Consider the following 23,420-nt stretch of genomic DNA (forward strand, 5'->3'; position numbering starts at 1 on the left):
GAAGCAGGTTTCTGGAAGGAACTCAGTTGCAGCCAAGAAGGTGATTCCCAGATTCCAAAGTGCGTCTGGCTGAGGCCTTCAGATTTTATTTGAAACAGATTCTCAGAGTATCAAACACACCTTTATTCAAGTGGAAGTACAAAAGCACATTCCTAAAACCAAATGCATACATGTGATTTTTACATATCTGTTATTTAGGGATTACTTAATCCTCTGTTCATAATCACTGGAGGTGACTATTGGTCTCTATATGTAAAAGTATACACGTTCACAGATAGGAAAAATAAACATGCACTTTTTCATTTCCTTTTACATTTAAATCAATTCATTTAGATCCCTACCTTGCCCTGATGAGATCCTATGCTTGCTGATGGCTAAGAGGTAAAATATAGTGGTAGAACTATCCTAGAGGTTAGCCATAAGAGGCTTATACAGTGACCAATAAATTTTTATATTTGTTGAGGATCTCTAGTAAATATTATAACATCTGAACTATGAAGGCCTCAATTGCTGGAATGACAACTAGAATTTTAAATAACACTTGTCTTATTCACAAAATTATGAAGCTTAAGATGGAAAAATATAATAAAATGCTTTGACATCATCTACAGAACCATGAACTCTTGCTAGGGGTTATGATGGTGACCCTGAACTCTAAAGCCAACATTTGTGATCACCTTTATCAATCAAAAAAACCACGTTCTTTTATATGGCCTGTAGACTCTAGTAAAATACACACACAAAAATGTGATGATGAACACATAATTGTACACAAAGCCCCCACACTTTAAATACTGTCTGGATTGATGAGAAGAGACTGGGGGCAGAACTCCAAACAGGTAAAGAAGCAATTGTAGTGGTTAAAACTTTACCAGAAATGAACCTGCCACTCTCTCGAAATATGCTCTCTAGAGATATTCACAAGAACAGCAATATCTTTGTTGGAAGGCTGCATTTCCTTATGAAGCGCTCTTATTTTTTTCGGTATATTTTCTTTATGTTTTCCCCTATCAAAAGCAGACCTGAGCATTTTGCTGGCCTTCAATGGAAGTACAGGCATACCCCATTTTATTGCGCTGCACAGCTACTGTGTTTTTTTACAAGACCCTCCAGCAGCAAACAGATTATGATTCGCTGAAGGCTCAGATGATGGTTAGCATTTTTAGCAATAAAGTATTTTTAATTAATGTATATACATTGTTTTTTTAGACATAATGCTATTATGGCACACTTATGAGACTACAGTGTAGTGTAAACATAAATTTTATATGCCCTGGGAAACCAAAAAATTCATGTGACTTGCTTCATTGTGATTGATATTTGCTTTATTGCAGTGGTCTGGTACCAAACCCAAATGTCTGAGGTATGCCTGTATACAAAATTCTAAATTTAGACATGCAGAATAGGTGCTGAATGAATATAGCTAGGCCACCAGGAGTCTTGTTCGCTCCCTGATGTCTTTATCATCTCTTTTAGAGGGCCGTGGATGCACAAGCAGCTAAGAACTTGGGTGTCACTTGAAAATGTTTAGCTGCCTGCCATAAACTCAGGGGATACAGAATCCTTCATACTCATGAATGGATGGGATGTGGAAATCCAGTTCTTTTAAAGGAAGATGCTTCACTTCAGGAGACACCAGAACAGCAACATCAAGTAGGGATGGCATACCTGCTGGTGAAAAGCTTAAAACTAGGAAACCATCATTTGAAGGTGCTTAAAAGAATGCAGAAATCAACAGGAATCCAAGTGTCGTGGCTGGAAAGGAACAGAAGTAAGGTCCTCAGAAAAGAGCGGGCCTAAGAGTCTGTTTTGGAGAGAACTTGGGCTGAGAACAGCAGGAAAAAGCTAAATGAGCTACTTTCCAGAAGTTGATATGTTTTAACAACGGTGTATTAACAGTATCTTAGGGAAGCTGTGAACAATAAGAACCAATTTCAGGAAAAATAAAAATGCTTATAGGCCATATTAAAATAAAAATAGCTTAAATGAGTTCCATAAATAAAGTACACATACCTACTTACAACACCTATTATATTAAATAAAAGAATGCCATGAAAAACAAAACTGCATTCACCACGCCACTCCTCAGACTAGATTCTTCTGCAATGACAAAGATTGGGACTATATATTAACGATTTCATATACAGATAATCAACAATTTTCTAATATTCTGACTTTGAGTAAAGCCTGAAATATGGCAGTAATTTTTCCATTTGCATTATATAAGATTCTCATTTGGTGCGGATATTCTGATGATGAAAAAGACTTGAACTCCAACTGAAAGACTGATCACATTTACTATACTCAAATGACTTCTCTTGGGTATGGATTCTTTGATGTTGAACAAGGACTGGAATATGACTGAGTCTTCCCACATACATACACATTCATTACATTCATAGGCTTTCTGCATGGAACGAATTTGATGCTAAACAAGGCTGTTCCTTTGACTGAAGGCTTTCTCACATTCATTACAGTGATGGAATTTTATTCCAGTATGAATTCTCCAATGGTGACTAAGGTATGAAAATAGCATGAAGAATTTACCACATTCAATATATTTGTAGGTTTTCTCATTGGTATAGGTTTGCAGGTGCTGATTAAGAGTTTAACACTGACTAATAGCTTTCCTACATTAGTCACATTCAGAAGGTTTCTCGCTGGTGTGGATTCTCTGATGCTGAATGAAGGTTGAGCTATGACTGAAAGCTTTATCACATTCTGTACATACATGACTTCTCTCTGCTGTGAACTCTTACATGTTGAATGAGGCCTGAACCTGACTAAACGTCTTCCCACGTTCATTACATTCGTAAGGGTTCTCTTTGGTATGAATTCTTTGATGTTGAACAAGGTGTGCTCTCTGACTGAGGTTCGTTTCCCACGCATCACAATCAAAGGCTTTTTCTCCGGTGAGGATTTCTTGTTGCAGGACAAGATCTGAGCTACGATTGAAACTTTCCTCATAATCATTACACTCATAGGATTTCTCCTTCCTATGAATTTTGTGATGCTGAATAAGGCATGAGGTTTGACTGAAAGCTTTTCCACACTCATTACATTCATGTGGTTTCTCTCCTGTGTGAATTCTTTGATGCTGAATAAGATGAGAATTCAATCTGAAGTCTTTTCCACATTCATTACATGTATACGGCTTTTCTCTGAGATGAACTCCTTGATGTTTAACAAAGGTCAATCCACATTCACTGTATTCATAGGATTTCTCTTCACAGTGGACCTTCTGATGTTCAACTAGGTATGAGGTATTATAGAAATCACTACCACATACAGTACACTTACAGGGCATCTCTCTGTGAATTCTCTGATGTTGAGTAAGGTGTACACTACGACTGAAGACTCTTTCACAACTGCTACATTTATAAGATTTTGCTCTAGTGTGAATCCTCCTATGCTTAATTATGTCCGAGCTCTGACTACAGGATTTATCAGATGCTTCACAGGATTTATCAGATGCTTCACATTTATAGGGTTTTTCTCTAGTGTGTATTCTTTTATGTCGACTAAGACTTGAGCTCTGACTGAAAGATTTTTCACATTCTTTACATTTGTAGGGTTTCTCTCTAGTATGAATTCTCTGATGTCTAGAAAGGGCTGAGCTCTGATGGAAGATTTTCTCACATGCATCACATTTATAGGATTTCTCAGTGGTAGGACTGCTCTCACATTTACTAAGGTGGGAGAGATCCATTAAGCTTTCCTTATATTCACTACTCTGAAAATCCTGTGTTAGATTTATTTGTTCATGTTTACCAGCAGCTGAATTCTGGTTGAGGCTCATGTTATACTTATCAATGTCATCAATATTCTGTATTCTAAGAACTCTCTGATCTATATCAAGGGTTGAGTCCAGACTGAAGCTTTTTTCAGGTTCATTACAGTCATTGTTCTTCTCACTGGTGAAGGTTTTCTTGCTGATTGTTATTTGCCTAAACTCTCTCTCCAGGAAGAGAAATTTCCTTAGGATTTCCTGAAGCCTTTCTAATCTGTCCTCAGGTTTATACACTTCTCTAGTCTCAGGAACTTGGGAAATATCCTTTTTGAGTCTTCCTACTCTCACTTTGTATGAATGTACTTCTTCCGAAATTTTCTGCTTAGGAATCAACAGCTTGTTCTCTTCTCTGGTCTCTCCATCTGATTCAATATATAAATAGAAAACGCACATGTAATCTGTACCCTGTGCTTAGAAAAAGAAAACTCAGAGAGAAGAAAACAAATAATCTAGTATCTCCCAGGGTAAGAGAAGTTTATTTACTCTGAAACACAAGCACAAAATCTCAACAGCATATGTAAGGGCACGAATATGAGCAGTGAGATAGAATCCAAATGGTTCAGGGTGTAGTAGAAACAGAGGGCATGCTCAGCAAAGTAAGAAGATAACCAATTAAGGTGTTTCAAAGGAGATAACAGGGAAACAGTTCAAAAGAATTATAGACGAGCAACTTGAATAGGGACCTAGCACAATTTGTGGGTGATAAGTGATTAAATAAATGCAAAGAGTTCATCAAAACTGAAGGGAAAAGGAAAGAGCTCTCCATTCTGGGATACAGACAGAGCTTCCCATTCTGACTGCCGAAGCAGCTAGAACTTGGCTGGACAACCGGACTTTACTTCCCTACAATTTCCATCTGAATTGATTCTGCCTTACTCACCTGAGCAGTCATCTCTTAAGACTTCTCTATTCTTAGTTTCCAGATCAAAGACCTGTAGATCTTGTTCCAGCTGGGAGATTCCATCAGGCTTGGAAAATGGAAATCCTGCTCATAGAGAAGGAAATGGGATGTGGCAATTTATCCCCAGATACCACAATAGCCACTTTTTCTCTTAACTAATGGTTAATGGAGAGAGAAAGTAATTTCTTAGAAGACAATAGGAAGGCCTGGAGAGTGAGAAGGGCAAAGATTCTCTGCAAGGAGCTCATATTTGTGCTCCAGAAAGAGGTGTGTTAAGGGGCAAGTTGATGACTTTTGGGAGCAGAACTATTCATTTAAACATTACTCAGACAAGGGAATTTGTGCATGGGTGTGTACCTGTCTTCATGGGAATTATCATTATCACTCTTCATCTGTTGCCTATAGATCAATCCTTATATTAGACATGGTCTACAAGACCTGGTCAAAATGGAGGTCATCAAAATATAACTTTGCTAGACTGGAGAAAGGTGAATACTCAAAGCACCTGTTGTATAGTGAGCTAAACTGTAGCAACAGAATCAGTGAGGACGAAAAAATTTTCCAAGGACCAATCTCAAGAAACAATTCATTTCAGTGCACATGAGGAAACAAAGAATAATATGACACATCCTTACTCATTAGGAGTTTATACTCTTGTTTATTCAACAAACATTTATGGGGTGCCTCCTATATGCAAAGCAGGTAGGGAACAAAGAGCCCAAGCAGATAATGTCCATCCCCTCAAGGACCTTACATTCTAACTGCAGAGACAGATATAAACCACCATAATGATATAGTGAGGAAAGAGCATCTTCACATAAAATGGTCTTTCTCTGGCTTGCATAATGGACTGCTAGGATCTAAACTCTTTCAAAACAAAAGCAAGAGGTAGTCTGCTTCTGAGGGGGCAGAACTATTATAGTATCAGAGGGGCAGTTTTTATATGTGTTCAGCAAGCTTCCAGTACACAGACAAGGTCTAGCTCAAGCCCCTCATCTCCAAAGGCCTTTCTCTCTACTAACTGAATGTCTACAATATTATTTGTTCCTCTTATCCTGACATGTCACTACATAATGAAGTTTATAGATTTCTTTTAATTGGTTTCAGGTACTATCATCCCTACTTGATGTATAAACTCTTTGCTAGTAGGGACCATGTATCTTGTATCTTGCAGTTCTTTTGATTCATTTACTTCAGAGCTATTCATTGAGTGCCAATTTTGCACCCAAGTATCAACATATAACAGATAACCAATGTTTTTAAAAGGGCATTGGGCCTGGAAAACATGATAAACCAACATAATCCCTCTTGGGATTCCGTGTGAGTCTATAAGCACGGAGATCAGAACAGACATAAGAAAGGCATTTACTGTGTTTCTGAATTCCTGCTGGGCATTAACAGTCAATTCTCCTTTTGGACACTTACTTAGTTAAGGTTCTTCATGTCAAATGAAATAGTCTTGCAAGTTTAAAAAAAAGTTAACGTGGCATGAAGCAGCAACTACTCTGCTCAGAATTCTGGTGACATAATTTGCAACTTTCAACCTTGAGATATTTATTAAAGTGTTTCTAAGTATTTGATAATTGAAACAAATTTTGGTTATTTACTCTGTATCTATACTTAAATCACACAGGCACAACAAAAAAGATCATCTTCATGTGGGATGCTGGGTTTGATTTTAGACTTGTGTTTAAGGTAATGTAGGAAGGTATAAGAGAAAAAGCCTAGCAGACAGTTAGAGATACAAGACTGCAGTTTAGAAAAGAGAACAGAATTCCAGATATAGACTTAAAGCCACTTGTATCATCAGTATCAAAATATTAAGCTAAGGTTTACTAAGCATTTGGTAGGTACAAAGTACCACGCCAAGAGCTTTACAAGCTTTCACTCAATATTCACCATAACTTTATGAGGTAGGAATTATTATTGTACCCATTTTACAGACGGGAAAACTAAGATTCAGAGAGTTTAAGTAACTTGCCCAAGGTCATAATAACTGATGAAGCTAGGGCTCAAACCCAGATAGTCCTATTTCAGAACCTAGTTTACCTGGCTTTTAAATAATCTACTAGTAAAAAATAATGATTGTGAATGAAATCCATCCCTTCCTCCAAAATAGGTACCGAAAGAGAACAGAAGACCAACATTTTGACAATGGAGTAAAAGGTAAAAATAAGAAGAACAGAGAAACAGAGAAATAGTGATTAGAATCAACAATACATGGACAGCCAGGATCCAACAGATTTGGAGTCATGGATGTTTTAATTAGAAAGGATCTAAAGATCACTTAGTGTCAAAGAAATGAAAAATCTCTCTATAATAAAGATCCAAACCCCTAGGCAATGGTCTGAGCAATATTCAATTTGAGGAATATCCCACTATAAAGAAATAATTTGAACACTCTCCTGAAATTTGTTTGTATTAAAAAATCTGGTCTATAGCTCATATCACTTTCTGTCCTTTCCAAAGAAATATTTAAGTGAGTACCACAAGCCAGGTACTTATATACATAATCTAATTTAATCCTTGGCACTACCCAGAAGGTAAACATTATTTTTCACGTTTTATAGATGAAGAAAATGAGTGTCAGTTGAAATAATTTGCTCAATGTATCACAGCTGGTAAGTGGAACCCAAGTCTGACTCCACAGTTTATATTCTTTCCAGTCTATCACACTAAGGGTCACAGAAAGCATTAAGGCAGGTTTTCTTGCCTTTGGCCTGAATGCCTTTTTCCTAAATTTAAGCCAAAACTCTGTTTTCAAAATATGCATTTGCTTTAAATTTTTCCTATCCAAAATTACTTAATTTTTTATTAAAACCTTTTAATTTTATTTAAACCTTGATAGTTTTCTAACTACATTTATTTTTTAACTTCATCTGGTGTTTAGAAATAACATTTAAAATTTACCTCATTATTTGGTTTGTTGCCTATACCAAAGTTGTGCTAAGATTTTAGCCACCTAGAAGCATCATGCCTTTTTTCCTGGTCCTTAATAAATAAACAGATAAAATCTCTCCTTAGCAATATCATCCTTGTGTAGATACCTATTACAACGGACTGTATCCCTAGACAATTTTACTTCGTCTTGAATGCATGTCCTTTCTGCTCCAAAACTGTACAACCTTATGCCTGTCTGTCCAATTTATCGTGGCTATTTTTAATTGTCATCAGAGTACAGAGCCATAAAAATGTAAAAAAAAACAACATAGGCGGTTAGACTAATTGTCCTAAGGCATAAAGTAGTGAAAAAGATCCTGGGCTTCTGATTCCCAAGCCTACCTCTAATTCTGAGTGGATCACTTAACTTCTCTGAGCCTCAGTTTCCTCAGGTATAAAATAGAATAATACCTGCTCACCAGGTTATGGTAAGGATTAAATGAGATACATATAGTACCTAGTAACATATTGGCTGCTCAATAAATAGTAATTAGCTGTGGCAGCAAAAGACATTCTATAGAAAATCACTTTTGTCCTCATGACATCAACTTCAAAAAGCAAGAGATATGTACCAAACACTCCTGATTTATCAACTCACTTATCACCAACTAGAATTTTGATAAGCATGTTTCTAATGCTGTCATCTAATAGGGCACCTGCCACACTGCCCCATGTGAAATGTAATCCAGGCCTCTTTCCTGGTCTCAATCTCCAGCACCGTCACAGATAACTTCCCTTTGGGTATAACCCTCAAGCCAGTAATTCACTCATTGTCAATAGAATATGCTTCTTTTAGATGGGGTAATGAAAATTATGATTTTTTATGTACTTTTTTACTCTTTTACTCAGCTGTTCATATTCTGCGCATTTACTACTATACAGTGGAAGCACTTAACCAGAGGACCAAAGTTCTGATATCTGTGACAAATACAACTCAGAGCTACTGCCATGAGAAAAAGATGTAATTGGAAAGTGGGGCTGCTAAGTCAGAGACTGAACTATAAAGTCCTTATTTTACAACACTAAACATTAAGCTAAGTTAATTAAGTGTAGAAACTTAAATTTCAGCGGGAGTTTGCTGAACACGCAAATGTGAAAATGACTTTCTAAGGGCTGTAAAAAATAATTACTAAGAAGACGCTGCTGACTTGGTCACAAAAGCAAGTCGAGTAGGAGGATTTCTTGTATGCACCTGTGCCTGGTAGGTGTGAGTGTGCATGTGTGTCCTTTGTGTGTACAGAGATGACAGAGGAAATGGGATAAAATTCAGTCTAATAGCATGCTGTGCTATTAGGCTGATTAAACTGCTAAGAAGTTTCTTTACTCCAAAAAGTAGACAGGATAACTGTTGGAAATTATGTAATTATTAGATAAAATTAACAGTAGTTTACAATTACACATCACTTTACAGTTTACAAAGTTGTTAAATATACATTCAATTTGATACCCTGAAATAAAGAAATTAAACTCTTTTGCCCTCCCATTTCCCCTCCATCAAGGACAGAGCTAACGAAAACTTGATCAGGAAAGGTCATATAAATGCATCAATCTGTATAGCACCACAAAGAATAAAGGGGATGAAAGTAGGACCTTGGAGGGGGCCACAGGGACTCAGAAGAAGACTAGAATGTTAAATATGAGGAAAGCCCAGGGGTCACAGGAGAAGTAGGCAACACAAGGGGCAGGTCATGTTCACTATAGAAAAGGAGTGGCGCACAGCATATGTTTCACATTCTAAAATAACATGAAAAGATCATAACTGAAGAGCTGGAGTTGAACTTGGTGGTTTCTCAGAACACAGGTAGGTGACTACCAACCATGGCTTCTGAATGAACTCAGAACTCAAGGTTCAAAGTGCATCTGGTTGCAATGGAGGGTTTCCTTGGCCCTTTAGAAATTTAACAAAGGTCATTTGAGGAGCTGCAATTTTACACAGTGGTGGCATCCTGAGCATCTATTCCATCAATCAAGTGTAAAATCTTACAATCGTGGAAAAGGAGTTTCCGAGCAGGGACGAGCAATATCGATGGGAAGCCGATACTTGGGCCATCTCTTGGAGATTCCTGCTGAAAGGACTGCAAGTGTTTCTCCAGAGAAAGCACTTGCCTGGGTATGACTCAGGGCCGGGCAGGAATTCACACTATGAATCCGGGAGGTGGGAAGGCGGAGAAGTATGCCTACAAAGATCAAAGAACCAGGAATGGAAAACACACTAAAAACCTTCCCAGTGGGCAGGCTGCCTCCCCACAGATAAGAAGACCTCTTTAATCTTGAGTGTAATCAAGGAGACAAAGCAACACCCTGGATGCCACCAGCATAGGCAAAGCAAAAAAAAAGAGAGAGAAAAAAAGTGTGATTAAATCCATACATACGTAAAAAGAAAAGAGCAGAGACGGGCAAAAAAAAGAGGAAAAGGAGCAATGTTCACATCAAGCGGGCTGCCAACAACTCGAACTGATGCTTCTCTACAGCACTACAGTTCGCCTAATCTCGATGCCTACTGTCCCATCCAAATGACAAAGGGGAGACAGGGTTTAAGTCAGATTTCTGCTACTCCAGGTGAGGTTACTTAGCATGACCATCTGGGTAACTCACTGAAAAGTACTCGCAATGAGTCATGCCTTTAAATGAAGTCTCTCAAATTCTGCCTGCTTGGAGATGAATTTAGGGATCTTAAGAGGTGACAGATTATTCAACAAGAAGGATTTTAGCCTACCTTAAAAAAAGGCACTTCTTCTGAAGAAAATGGGACACTCTCAGATACAGGGGCACTGAACTACCAGACAGGAAAGCATCTGGTTGTGGGTTGGGAGGCCCCAGAGTCTCTCTCATAAAAAAGGAAAAGGTAGGGAAGATGAGGACTGAGGCAAAGCACAAGCAAGTTTCTCTTTTCAGACAGGCCACAGATGCCCCACAAAAGCAGGAAACATTAACTGAGCATAAGGAGCTAGAATGTATCATCTTGAAACCCCCAAAGGAAACCCACTCCCAGGGGAGACGCCCTTAAAGATGGAGGATTTGGAGGCTCTAAGACCTGGAATCTGAGCCACACTCTACTTTCTCAGAGCCCTGACACCTACTCAGAAACAAGGAAGTAAAGAAATCCTAACAGGTAAACTGAATAACAAGAAAGACAGTCCTTACCCAGTGAGACCACGTTCCCATAATTCTCTAACATCACTTCTCTGTAGAGATCCCTCTGAACAGGGTCCAGGCATCCCCATTCCTCTCGAGTAAGGTGCACAGCCACATCCTCGAATGTCACAAACTCCTGAAATAACACAGCCTGGCTGCTCTGGGGAATGAGGCCACTATAGCATCATGGCCAGACAATGAAGGAGATGATATAGAGAGGATTTCCAGTGTGTACTTATGTTGGGAAGAGGGAGAACAGATGAGAATCTAGGGAGTAAGTTCCATAAGTCTTTTAACAACTAATAAGTGCCCATCACAGCACCAGGAATAAAAAAGGAACAGTGTTTGCTGGTGGTGTTGGGGAGATGGGAAGGTGGTTTGTGTGAAGTCCAGGTTTCTGAAGAGGATCAGTTCCCAAACTGGGAACTTTTTTGAAAAAAATTCCAGGCAAGGATTATGGATGGGATGAGGGAAGGGCCACAATCAATCAGCAGCAATAGGCCCTGAGGAAAAGCAGAGGTTCCTCAGCTCACCTGGTACCTGGCTGTCAGGAGCGCAGCTGCCTGGTCTCCTGGGCTTCCCTCGTGGGGAAGAGCAGGCACCTGGGGAACAGGTGGAGCTGAGGGAGGAGAAAGGAGCCAAGAGTGAGAGCAGCCCTTCCCCAGGGCTCCCTTACAGAAGAGGGAGTCAGAGGGACCCTTCTGCACACCAACATTCCAGTAAAACCAATGAACATTTATCAGGTATTGAGTGTGTCTACTCTGCTCCTTCTCAGCACTTGGATGCTCTCCTTACACGTTTAGTCCCGTGATACAGGATTTTATTATGAAATTGCATAATCTCACTTCATCTCACATTTCACTTCATCCTCATGACGTGACATTCCTCTAACAGAAGGGTAAGTGCTACACCTGTTTTGCACATGGGCAAAGCAAAGCATGAAGACTTGCAGTGACTTGTCTATCTAGCAGACTTCTGACCCTTCCCAGACACTGTTGTGTAAATTTCATCAAGCCTTTCTCTTGTGAATGGACACTGTCTCTGCAACCAGTATGTAGGCGTCCAAGAATAAGGAATGGTCATCTGTTTCCTCAAATCCTTTCCATACTCCCACAATGCCCCACAGCACTCTGCACCCTGTAGCACTCCGTCAGTGTTGCTGACACACAAGTTACTTCAGGAACTGCAGTTGGCCACAAATAACCTAAGACAAGGTTCTTACAACACAAGGGAAGTACAAGACAGATCAACCTATCTATATAGCATGTAAAAGTGTTACTGTATAGTTAATATGTGACATGTATACGTTCATACAGGCATTGTGCTCAACCAAGGAATTAAGTGGTTGTTTTCTTGACTAAAATTAGATTAGTTACAAAACACTGCAGTTGTGATAGAATGGCAGGTGGCAAAGCACACAAGGTCACCAAGGAGGAAAGAAACTAAGTGAAGGGAACTTGGAGGGAGGAAGCCCTAAATCTAAGAGGAAGTGAAAATGAGGCAAGGATTGTGAGATACGGCAAAAGCAGCATATCTTAGAAATTACTCTGGATGTGGTAACTGGGATGAAGTGAAGGTTGTATAAATGAAAAACAGCCAAAGCAGAGTGACTACCACTCTGAATATTTAAGAACAACAGGCTGTCCCTAACAGAGGGGCCCAGACCAAGCCTGAACTAGGTCACATCTCTCCCTCCCTTCCAGACCTCCCTCTAGGGGTCACCTTCTTACTGAAGTTCCTGGCCTCTCACACCAGGTCCAGAAGCCCCTCCACGCTCCCAATCTCCTGGATGTAAGTGCTGTCTCTGCCTTACCCCCAGTGAGTCCCTGTTCCATGTCGGTGTCCTGCACGAATTGAGGCTCTGGGGACAGATCCTCAGACTGGGTCTCCAAAGACTGAAACTGGGCCCCTGATGATCCTGCTGCTTCCTGGGCCGAAATTTCCTCCATGCCTGTTCTGGAGGACAATGACCATCACTGTGGGGTGAGATTAGGAGAAATTATTGCAGTAAAACAGCCCACCATTTTATACCCTCAGGACTTAGCAAAGTATCTTACACATTGTAGACACTCAAAAAAAAGATAGCTGATAATGATTAACCACCCACATTAAACAACAGAAAGAAAAAGGGATATTATTCAGTTTCAAATATTTAACACCCAAATCATATGGTCCAAGTATGCAGATTTGTTTGAACTCTGCTAATTCAGAATTTATGGTATTTCAAAAACAAAAACAAAAACCCAAGACAGTACAATTTAATAGTGTAAAGATTTCTGTGGAAAATTTAAAATATTTGGAATTACGAACTTCTTTCAAGGCTCAAATTCATACCCTGAGAAACACGCTAGTTATGATTCCTCATCATTTTTTAAAAAGCAGGCCCCTTAGGAATTACTTGGTAACACTGTCAGCCCACCCTGAATTACTGAAGGGGCTTGACTGACAGAACCCCACTTGGGGGAGAGACCTTCGCTACCCCAGACCAGGTGGGCAGGCCTTTTCTCAGAACCCTGACAGTAACCCGGGGAAGAGCCGCGATTCCAACAGATTTTCACTGGCGTCCTTCAAACCCAAGGACGCGACAGGGTTCCGTCCCCTTCCGCCACCCTCAGACAGGGCCCCGCGCCCGCTCCTCAGAGGCCGCGCCCGGCGCTGCCCTCCTCCCACTTTCCTGTGAGCTGACGACGCGGCCCCACAAGGGCGAGGCGGGCCACAGCGACCCAGCTCACCCCAGGGCACGGTCACCGGGTCCTCAGGCGGGGCCCTCAGTCCGTGGGGCGTCGGGGCGAAAGGGGGCTGAGGAGAAACAGGCCCGCACACCCCGGCCCCCGCGCGCTCCTGGGGACGGAAGCCGCCGTCGCCGGAGGCCGGGCGCCTCCTCCCGCTCCCAGGAGGCGAAGCAAGGGGCTGGCCCCACCGCGACCCCAGAACCGCTTCCGGGGACTCACCCGAGCGGAGGGGCGGGCCAGTCGGCCTTCCCGTCCCGGACACCCTCGCTCGCAGGGCCGCCCCAGCCTTTCAGGGGTCGCTCTAGACCGCTTGGAGGCCGGTGCTTCTCGGTGGTACTTCCGGAGGCGGAGTCTGACGGACGGAGGGCGGGCCCCGGATGAGGGCTTGGAGCTGCGGAAGCTCGTTTGGGTGGCTCTTCCACGTCGTTGTCCCGGCTTCCGCCTCCTCGGTGATAAGCGCAGTGGGCGCCTCTGCAGCCGGAAGACCGATGATGACGGCGACAGCTCAGGACTTGGGAAAGCGCCCCTGCTGGCCCTTCCCTGGCGCCAGCCGACCCTCGAGACTGCCCGCGGGGTGGTGCCAGCCCAAGTGGGTGCGTGTCGGTGGTGAGGGGGAATGGCAGACCCAGTGGTCCGACTTCCATGAGTCGGCCGGTCGGGAACTAGCGCAGGGGTACAGAATACACTGATTAAGGCGCTTCCGTGCTATGAGGACCACAGGAAGTCGTGGGATCGGAATCTAAGGTTCTTGGGGCAAGGAGGGAACACTGAGCAAGTTGGAGTGGAAGAGAGAAACTGAGCGTGGAAGAGAGCTGCGTTCCTGGTGGGAAGAGTGGACTGTGCAGAAATGGGGCTAAAGCACGGAGCACAGGGACAGCAGGCGGAGCTAGAACAGGAGCCCCTAGGGCATTATGACCTCCGGGATCCTTACAGAATGTGATGTCTTGTGGTGGAACTATATCTGCAAGGGACAGGCAAGTCTCTTAAAAAATCAAAAAAGTGATTTGGAAGGGACTTTAGATATTACTCCTTTGTTTAAGCTCACGAATCAAATGTTAGCCTTTAATGACATTTGACATTCCAAATTAAATATAAAAAAAGTCAAAGTGTAGCATTCTATATGCTTACTCAAACTACATCAGTCCCTCGGAGATTCTGATATGCCTTCTTTCTTTCTTTCCTCTTTGAGTATCATAGATGTAATGCAAATTCCTACTGTGACACAATCTCTCTAGTCTACAGTATCCCGGTCACAATGGAGTCAGCATCAGAGATACAAAATGCACTGCTTAGTCCATCTCTTGCGGGACAGCTCCAGTTAGAAACTTCTTGTGGTGAATGGAAATATACCCCCTGGGGGTGTGTATCTCCTGTTCCTGTTGAGGTTCCTGGGACAACAGTTAACACATTACTTCCTCCTTTTCATAACAGCTCTTCTAATAGTCTAGGATGGCTATAGGTTTGGAGTTCTTGCCTGAGTTGCCATTTCCCCACAGGTTGTACCTATTACTAGAGTGGTGGGAAACCACTTCTGCCCCAGAGGTGAGCAGACTATGGCAGTGGTGCCTTTGTGTCTAAGTTTTAGCTGACTCAGGCAGTTTGCTCCAGGAGAGGACTACAGGAGGCACCCATTTAAGAGTACATGTCCCACCAATAGGCATCAGTCCCTAACAAAGTGGTGAGAAACAGTAGCTATTATTTTGCTTTTGAGCAAAGTTTTCTTTCAGTGGTTCTTCAGATGACACATGTGGAAACAGTTAACCAACTCATAAAATTTGTGACTTTTAGCTTAAACTATTTGCTTTAAAGAAAATGTGTAAGCAGATATTCTCAAGGGATTCACCACTTCGTTCCTCTCTCCCATATGCCCACCATTGCACTAGGCGTGGATAGATACAAAAGAAGTAAAATATCACACCAGAATTGGTACATGCCCTGAATACGGGTTTGTCTTCCCTGACTGCTTTGCCTCCACCAGCACTATCATCTGAGGGCTTACAGGATGCCTTATCCATTGGACATACCTTAAACTAAGGAACCTATTTTATAGTCAAGGATGTGTGACAATGAGCTTGTAACCATAGACTTCATGGTGCTTACTCATCACCCAAAAGCAGCTAGCCTGATAGAACTGTGGGATGGCATATGGAAGACTCAGCAGAATTGCTGATACAAGATACAGCACCTTGCAAAGTTGGAGAGATGTCCTCCAGGATACAGTATATGTATTGAACCAGTAATGTACATATGTATGGTATTGTGTCTCCAATAGAAAGACTACACGGGTACAGAAACCAAGGGGTCAAAACAGGAGTGACCCTTATTACTATCATACCTGGGAACCCACTTGTGGAATTTATGCTTCCTATCTCCAAACCTAGAGTCTGCTGGGTTATGGTCCTGATTCTCCAGAAGAACATTTCTTCTAGGAGGTACATTAAGTGTCCCACTAAAGTGGTAACTGAGAATAACACCAGGCCCCTTTGAGTTCTTTGTGCCAGGAGATCAGTAGGCAAAGAATGGAGTTATTATAAAGGCCCCCACAGTCCCTGCCACACACACTACATAAGTACAAAAACCTATACCCAGCCAGCTGCCTTCAATAATCTACCTTACTGGACCCTTTAGGCACTTTAATGAAGGAATGGGGTAGGCTAGAGAGGAGAAAGCTGGTTTAAACAAAGAAGAAAAATACAATGCAATGGCTCTTAGAGATGACTTGGAATGTTGGAAGGAAATATGAGGAAGTATCTGGAGGAAGAAGTTCTGGGAATATGATATCTTCAAGGAGGGTCATAGGTTAGCAGGCCAGCCAGTGATAAAGGAGCAAAGTGAATTACTGAAAAGAGTGTGGGAAGTAGAAAAACAATGGCAACCACAGCACGGTCAGCCCTCCATGGGAACGGAACATTCAGGGCTTGGAAGGTTATTCAGAATATCACCGTATCATTGGTAGCCTCTGTAACAGGTGGCAGTTCCTTTTGTGGGCTTTTCCATTGTGCTCAAACTTATCTTGGAACTTAGAGTCATGTCACAGTCATTCAAGGTCTCAGTTATGTTTTGTAGAAGGTGAGGTCTCTGGACCTACTCATCAAGTAATAGTAAAAGCCATAATTATTGTGATAGCACTTTGACAGCAAAAATGCCTCAAATTCAACTTTCTATAGTAGTTGCACTCTTGTTACTCTGAAAACTCCCTGGAAACATTCAGCTAGCTCAGAATCTTATAAGTATCTACTATTGGAAAGAATATCTCTTGCCCATAGGTCAAGTATTTGAAAATACTGCCCATTGAAGTGCCAGTATGTAATCAGGGTCCCTAGAGAAGCAGCCACTTCCGTTTTGCGAAACCATTCACCCTTGACTTCGCTTTGATCTTCCTCTGTCTACATCTTTGTTTCAGTTCCTCTGCCAAAGACACAATCACTAAGTATTGTTTGAAAATAACAGGAATTATTGTGATTACTGCCATCAATAAGAAAAATAGGAGAAATATAAGTATCTGAGGAGGACGGTATAAAGGGAAACGTAACCCCCTTTTCCCGGACGGGAAAAGCTGAGCTGAGGCAAGGGGTCCCCGAAGCCCAACTCTCCGATTGGGGAACAAGGACGCAAAGTCCTCCCGCGTTCCTAGAGAGGCCCCCGAAGCACAGCACAGACTCGGATGACGATTGTGACGCACTTCCGGCTTCTGTGCCGCTTTCTGTGGGGCCTGCCTGAAAGTCCAGTGCCCCTCGATGCCTAAGGTCACCTCCCTTTTCTGTTCCAGCACCCCAGACTTCTCCGGGGTTCACGGTGAGACGTGGGTCCGGCCGAGGAGGACGGGAGGGGACAGAGGTGAATGTGTACGGCTGTGTTCCACGATCCCTCTCGCCACGACCGCCCCCGGACGGGGTGGAGGAGGGTCGGTATCTCTGTCCTTCGTCCCAGCCTCGGCCGTAGGATGTGCGTCTCCTGGCAGAGACAGCCCTGGATCCACGCGGGAAGGGAATGACGTTTTGGTTCCGCACTGGGATGAGATGCCTCTGCGTGCCCCACCTGGGCCCCCTCGTCCTGGGTTTTCATCCCCAGGCGTGGCGGACAAAATCACCCTAATCTAATTTCTGTGCTCCCCGGTTGTCCTCATTTCCTTTCCTTCCAGTAAGGGCTTTTTTTCTGGGTTCCTAGGGACCCCGGGGTGTAAAATGAAGACCCTAGAGGCTACCAAGCTCCACGGGTTTGTTTTTGTTTCGTTTTGTTTTTAGCGAACAAGATTATTAAGCCTCATAAATTTTTGCATATCATCTGCTCATCCGTAAACCCAGCTCCATTAGTGGTTGTGATTAAAGAATGTTTGAAACCTAGTGAATAAAGTGATTTGGATGCAGTAGGAAAAGATTATATACCCTTCACTCTTTTCCTATCAGTCTCCGAACTTTCTGAAAGCTTTTTAAAGGAGTGATTTCGTACGTTAGGTGGATTTTTCAGTTGTGGGAGACAACTGTGCTTGACTTGGAGCAGTAAGTAGTAAAGGGAGTTTGTGGTGGTGTGGTGGAAAGTGCATTGGGCCATTAGGAAACCAGTTACCAGCATTCTATCTGTTGCTGATTAACAGGATGATCTTGGACAAAACACCACCAAGTCTCAAATTTGTCCTAGGTGGAATAAACTGGATTATGTGAAAGGGCCCTTCTGACTTGGAAATTCATTGATAGAGTGAATTTAACTGAAAAATCCAGCTAGGTCAAACCTAATGCCTCATCTCCATTTCCTGCAGTGCCACCAGTATACAGAAAGGTACTTTCCTTATTGAGAGAGGCTGTTAAGTGGCAGAAGACCGAAAAAAAACACTTATACAGGCCAGTACTAAACAGATAATATGCAATCAATAAATAAATTGTGGAGGATACATTATAAGCAGATCAATGAAACATTACTATTTATTGGAGAAGTGGGTTGGTTACACAGTGTAATGAGAGACATGTGAGTAACTTACCCACAGACATGTAATTTACTTCTGTGTTTTAAACCTGTGCTGCTGTAATATTCCTCCCATTCTTATTCAGATGTCATAAATAACCTGACAGTTGCAATACAGTGAAATCTCTTAATTTATAAGTGCCATTCCAAGTATTGAACTACCAGGCCTGTAATGAATTTGTTGAGCTTTCTACGAATGGGCAGAAAATGTTGACATTGTATTCATGCAAACAAATATTTTTTAAATGTTTACTGGTTGCAAGGAACTGTGTTAAGTGACTTAGGGGCAACAATGAAAGCAAGAGACAGTCTTTATTCTTGAGGAGTAGTCTAGTTGAGATAAGGCATGAAAGCATTAAAAATTAAATTTCAGGGTAAAAGCTATCAAAATATTATATACCAAACTGGTGATGGAGACAGTGAGTCTCTGAAGTCAAGAGATGACTGAGTGCTGGGATCATTCAAGAAATGTAAAATAAAACCCAGTCTTTCTGCTACTTGCCCAGAATATGAGCAGGAAAACACTGCGGAAGGGCCTGTGCAGGTCAGGGAGGAGTGACTACGCTCCCAACCTCAGCTTGCACCTTTGAGTTTCACCTCCTTGGAGTCCCCATTTTAATTCATTCTGCCACTGTGAGGGAAGGCCTCTAGAAATGTTTTATTCCCCCTCCCCACCTTTAAAATTTTGACACAGATGTCAAAAACCAAGATTCCTTTTCCTCCATCTTTTTAAAATACCTGAGACAGAATGGAATTTTCAGAAGATATATCACTAAAATTGAGGGAGATGAGCAAAGAAAATATAATAGTTGGGAGATAAAGATAAGAACAGCAACACAAATGATGACAATATAAATCCTATAAGATGGGGACAAAAAAAAGGGGCTATCAGGAAAGGTTAAGTGGGCTTCAATAATTTTAGAATATAAATACAAGTTCTAATTTTTTTGTGTGTCCCAGTGGATCATCTTGTAGACCCTACTTTGGTGACCACTTTTTAAAAGTGACCAGACCACTTTTTAGAGTGACTAGATGGCAGTGTAGCAGCATGGTTAGGACCCTGGGCTTCAGACTTAGGTTTGAGTACGGCCTCTACTACAGAAACTATATATTGTTAGACAAGTTGTTTAATCTTTTTCAGCTTCTATTTTTCATCTGTATAATAGGAATAATAATCATGTGTAGTTCATTAGGTTTCCATGAGTATTAAATGACCTATGTATGTAATGTACCAAATCTGCCTGGCACACAGGTGCATAAATGACGGTTGTTCAGCATTTACCATGTCACACCATTGGATTTAGTCAATTGTCTTCATGAATACTTGTATGAGGTGTTAGCAGCATAGCCATACAATGTTACTTTTTAATACTGCTATAAATTTTTTCTACCCTGCAGGGTAGCAAAAACTGATCTCATAAAACATCTAGGACAAAAGCCCTGCAAACAGACCCTATTTGGGTTAGGTGAGCCGGTTCTTTGAACCTGAACAATGACTACTGAGTCAAAGGATACTACAGATTTGTGTCCCCGGGCTACGAGGGAGATGGAAGGCATAGTGATAGTGAAAGTGGAGGAGGTAGATGATGAAGATGAGGAAGACCATTTTCAAAGGGAAAGACGTAACATAGAGTTATCACCACCATTTCTTAGTCGTTCCACAACTATGAATGAGAGAGCCTTATTATCATCATATTTAGTTGCATATCGAGTGGCAAAAGAGAAAATGGCTCACACAGCTGCTGAAAAAATTATTCTTCCAGCATGTATGGATATGGTACGTACAATTTTTGATGATAAATCAGCTGATAAATTAAGAACTATACCTCTTAGTGATAATACAATATCTCATCGAATCTGTACTATTGCAAAACATTTAGAAGCAATGCTTATTACAAGGCTACAGTCTGGTATAGATTTTGCAATCCAACTGGATGAGAGCACTGATGTTGCAAGTTGCCCAGCACTCTTGGTTTATGTCAGATATGTGTGGCAAGATGATTTTATCGAGGATCTGTTGTGTTGTTTAAATTTAAATTCACATATAACTGGATTAGATTTATTTACTGAATTAGAAAAGTGCATTGTTGGTCAATATAAATTAAACTGGAAAAACTGTAAAGGAATTTCGAGTGATGGAGCAGCAAATATGACTGGAAGACATAGCAAAGTTATTGAAAAATTGTTAGAAGCAACCCATAACCATTCTCTTTGGAATCACTGTTTTATTCATCAAGAAGCTTTGGTATCCAAAGAAATTCCACCAAGTCTAATGAATGTATTGAAAAATGCAGTGAAAATCGTTAATTTTATTAAAGGAAGCTCATTGAACAGCCGTCTTCTTGAAATACTTTGTTCAGAGATTGGAGTTAACCATACCCACTTATTGTTTCATACAGAAGGTCGTTGGTTATCTCAAGGAAAAATATTGAGCCGAGTGTATGAACTTAGGAATGAGATTTACGTTTTTCTCATTGAAAAGCAATCTCATTTGGCAACTGTTTTTGAAGATGACATTTGGGTAACAAAATTGGCATATTTAAGTGATATTTTTGGCATTCTAAATGAATTAAATTTGAAACTACAGGGGGGAAAACGATATATTTCAATATCTTGAGCATATTCTAGGTTTCCAAAAGACGTTATTGTTGTGGCAAACAAGACTTGAAAGTAATCGCCCTAGCCACTATATGTTCCCAACGTTGTTGCAACACATTGAAGAGAACATTATTAATGAAGACTGCTTGAAAGAAATAAAATTAGAAATATTATTGCATCTGACTTCTTTGTCTCAAACCTTTAATCATTACTTTCCAGAAGAGAAATTTGAATCATTGAAAGAAAATATTTGGATGAAAGATCCGTTTGCTTTTCAAACCCCAGAATCAATAATTGAGTTAAACTTGGTGCCTGAAGAAGAGAATGAATTATTGCAGCTCAGTTCATCATTCACACTGAAGAATTATCACAAGACGTTAAGTTTATCAGCATTTTGGATTAAGACTAAAGATGACTTTCCATTGCTAAGTAGAAAGAGTATATTGCTATTATTACCATTCACAACTACCTATTTGTGTGAACTAGGATTTTCAATCTTGACACGATTAAAAACAAAGAAAAGAAATAGGCTCAATAGTGCACCTGACATGCGTGTGGCCTTATCTTCATGTGTCCCGGACTGGAATGAACTTATGAACAGGCAGGCACACCCATCACATTAAATACGGTCTTTATGAAATTTTGGTTTTATACTTTTTTAGGCATTTTTTTGTATATTGTATTTAAGTATTAATAAAATATTTGGAATTTACTAGCTTTCTTTTCCTGTATAGTATTGTTGTTGAAACTTGTTTCAGTTACATAAGTGTGTGTGTGAGTGTGTAGAGTAATGATATTTCTGTGAATTACTGTCAATTTTGAAAAATAATGCTCTTGACAGTTTTCTACTCAAATCTGTTCCCCTGTCCCCTGCTGCTGCCTTGCTTCTTCCTTTCAGGCATAGCCCCATTCCTGTTGAGTTCCTCACCACCTATGTGCCTATGTGCTCATCCCTTTTTGTTCCAATTCCAGAAGGTGAATCTTGATGCTAATCATGGTTTAACAGCATCCTCGTCCCTGGGTTTATTTAAGCATGGCCATGGATTATAATTCTAGCTAGCTAATGAGATGTGTAGGGCAGTCTATCAGGATATTTCTGTGAAGGTTTCCCTTGCTCTCAAAAAAGGGACTCGAGAGAAAAGAAATGATAGTGGCATAGTTTGTGAATCTCCCTAAATCTCTTCTTAAAAACACACAGAACTAGGATAGCAAAACTGAAACCCATGGACAGCATCAGCAACAAAACCATATGACAGGATACCCCCCACAAAACTAACGTAGTCTCAAGCCATCATGTCAAAGGAAGCAGAGAGAAGCAACGAGCATCTGACAGATTTGAGAGCTGCAAAATAATCAACAGGTATTCATGCAAAAATCAACAAGTACTCATGAGCTACAGTGATAAAAGCAGCTGACACTAGGAGGAGTTTGCATGCCTCAGTGGAAGGTAGGTGTTAGGGGTTGGTGGTAATGTCTGGAAGCTGTGTGGGACCTGTGAAATAGAATCCAAATTGACCAATACAGGGACAAGAGAGACCAAGTCTTATCTTTGTGTCCTTGAGGATTGCTTTGTTTGGTTTCCTCTGGCCAGAGTCAAGATCTGTTTGGCTCCTGATTGGTGATGATTGGCCTTTGGCCAAGTTCCAGGATACAAGTTTGCACAAGCACCATCCTTATGGGCCAGGGCAGTTTTTGTGGGGTCTTTTCAATCTAAAATCATGCCTCTTCTGGGTCAAATACTTGGTTCCTTTGTGTTTTATCACTATAACTAGTGCGTATATCTCACTAGCACAATTTCACCAGGGACAATTTGGAATTGCAATGGCCACTTTGAGGGAACTTAACATGAATGAGATTGTTCATTTGAGAAGTGCATTAAACCAAAAAGGAAGAAACCCTCACGAGAGTATCTGTCTTGTCTGAAAGAGACCATTTTGCTTAATGTAGGAGACAGACCCTCCTTTGTTGTTTCTCTATTTTAGGGTTTAATAGGTACTGGCTTCCTAATGGTATGGCTGTGTATCTAAAGATAGTTCTGCCTTTTTTTTTCCCCTTTCTCTCATTTTCCCTTTCTTGGGAAACTTTTAAAGATTAATTAACAAGGGAAAACCAAATAGTCACTTTGTGTGCACTCTAAAAATACCATTCTAGTAGACAAAAATAACTAAGAGAAAGGAAAAAGTATTAAAACACTTATTTTGCTTTAAGAAAAACTTTTATGTATTCCTGAATATTAGTGAGATTGAGCATTTTTATATGTATATTACTATTTATATTTTTGATGAATTATTCATATCCTTTGTCCATGTTTAATCTTTTTTTATTAATGTATATAAGCTCTCTTTTTAGAATGGATATTAATCTC

The 23,420-nt window shown here is 40.9% G+C and overlaps 2 protein-coding genes across 8 annotated transcripts; one reads left to right on the top strand and one right to left on the bottom strand.

Moving 5' to 3' along the window:
- Window positions 1-60: 60 nt before the first annotated feature.
- ZNF655 (zinc finger protein 655) lies at window positions 61-13,831 on the bottom strand. 7 transcript variants are annotated; one of them, XM_058569224.1, is made up of 6 exons: window positions 13,718-13,826; window positions 12,580-12,742; window positions 11,300-11,385; window positions 10,776-10,902; window positions 4,671-4,775; window positions 61-4,152 (listed from the first exon to the last, which is right to left on the bottom strand). In XM_058569224.1, exons 2-6 carry the CDS (start codon window positions 12,713-12,715, stop codon window positions 2,756-2,758), a joined length of 1,851 nt encoding a protein of 616 aa, XP_058425207.1. In that variant the 5' UTR covers window positions 12,716-12,742; window positions 13,718-13,826; the 3' UTR covers window positions 61-2,755. The 7 variants fall into 7 exon arrangements, with proteins under 7 accessions (XP_058425207.1, XP_058425211.1, XP_058425209.1 ...); XM_058569228.1 differs by having other exon boundaries at window positions 12,580-12,722; window positions 13,718-13,809; XM_058569226.1 differs by lacking the exon at window positions 13,718-13,826 and adding an exon at window positions 13,499-13,663 and having other exon boundaries at window positions 12,580-12,722.
- Window positions 13,832-17,200: 3,369 nt separating this feature from the next.
- On the top strand, window positions 17,201-21,767 carry FAM200A (family with sequence similarity 200 member A). The gene is given in 3 exon segments (XM_058569231.1): window positions 17,201-17,293; window positions 19,856-21,046; window positions 21,048-21,767. Coding segments are annotated over 2 exon segments (1,728 nt in total). The 5' UTR covers window positions 17,201-17,293; window positions 19,856-19,949; the 3' UTR covers window positions 21,679-21,767.
- The last annotated feature ends 1,653 nt before the right edge of the window (window positions 21,768-23,420 follow it).

Source organism: Diceros bicornis, chromosome 26 (assembly GCF_020826845.1).
Source record: "Diceros bicornis minor isolate mBicDic1 chromosome 26, mDicBic1.mat.cur, whole genome shotgun sequence".
Lineage (NCBI taxonomy): Eukaryota > Metazoa > Chordata > Mammalia > Perissodactyla > Rhinocerotidae > Diceros > Diceros bicornis.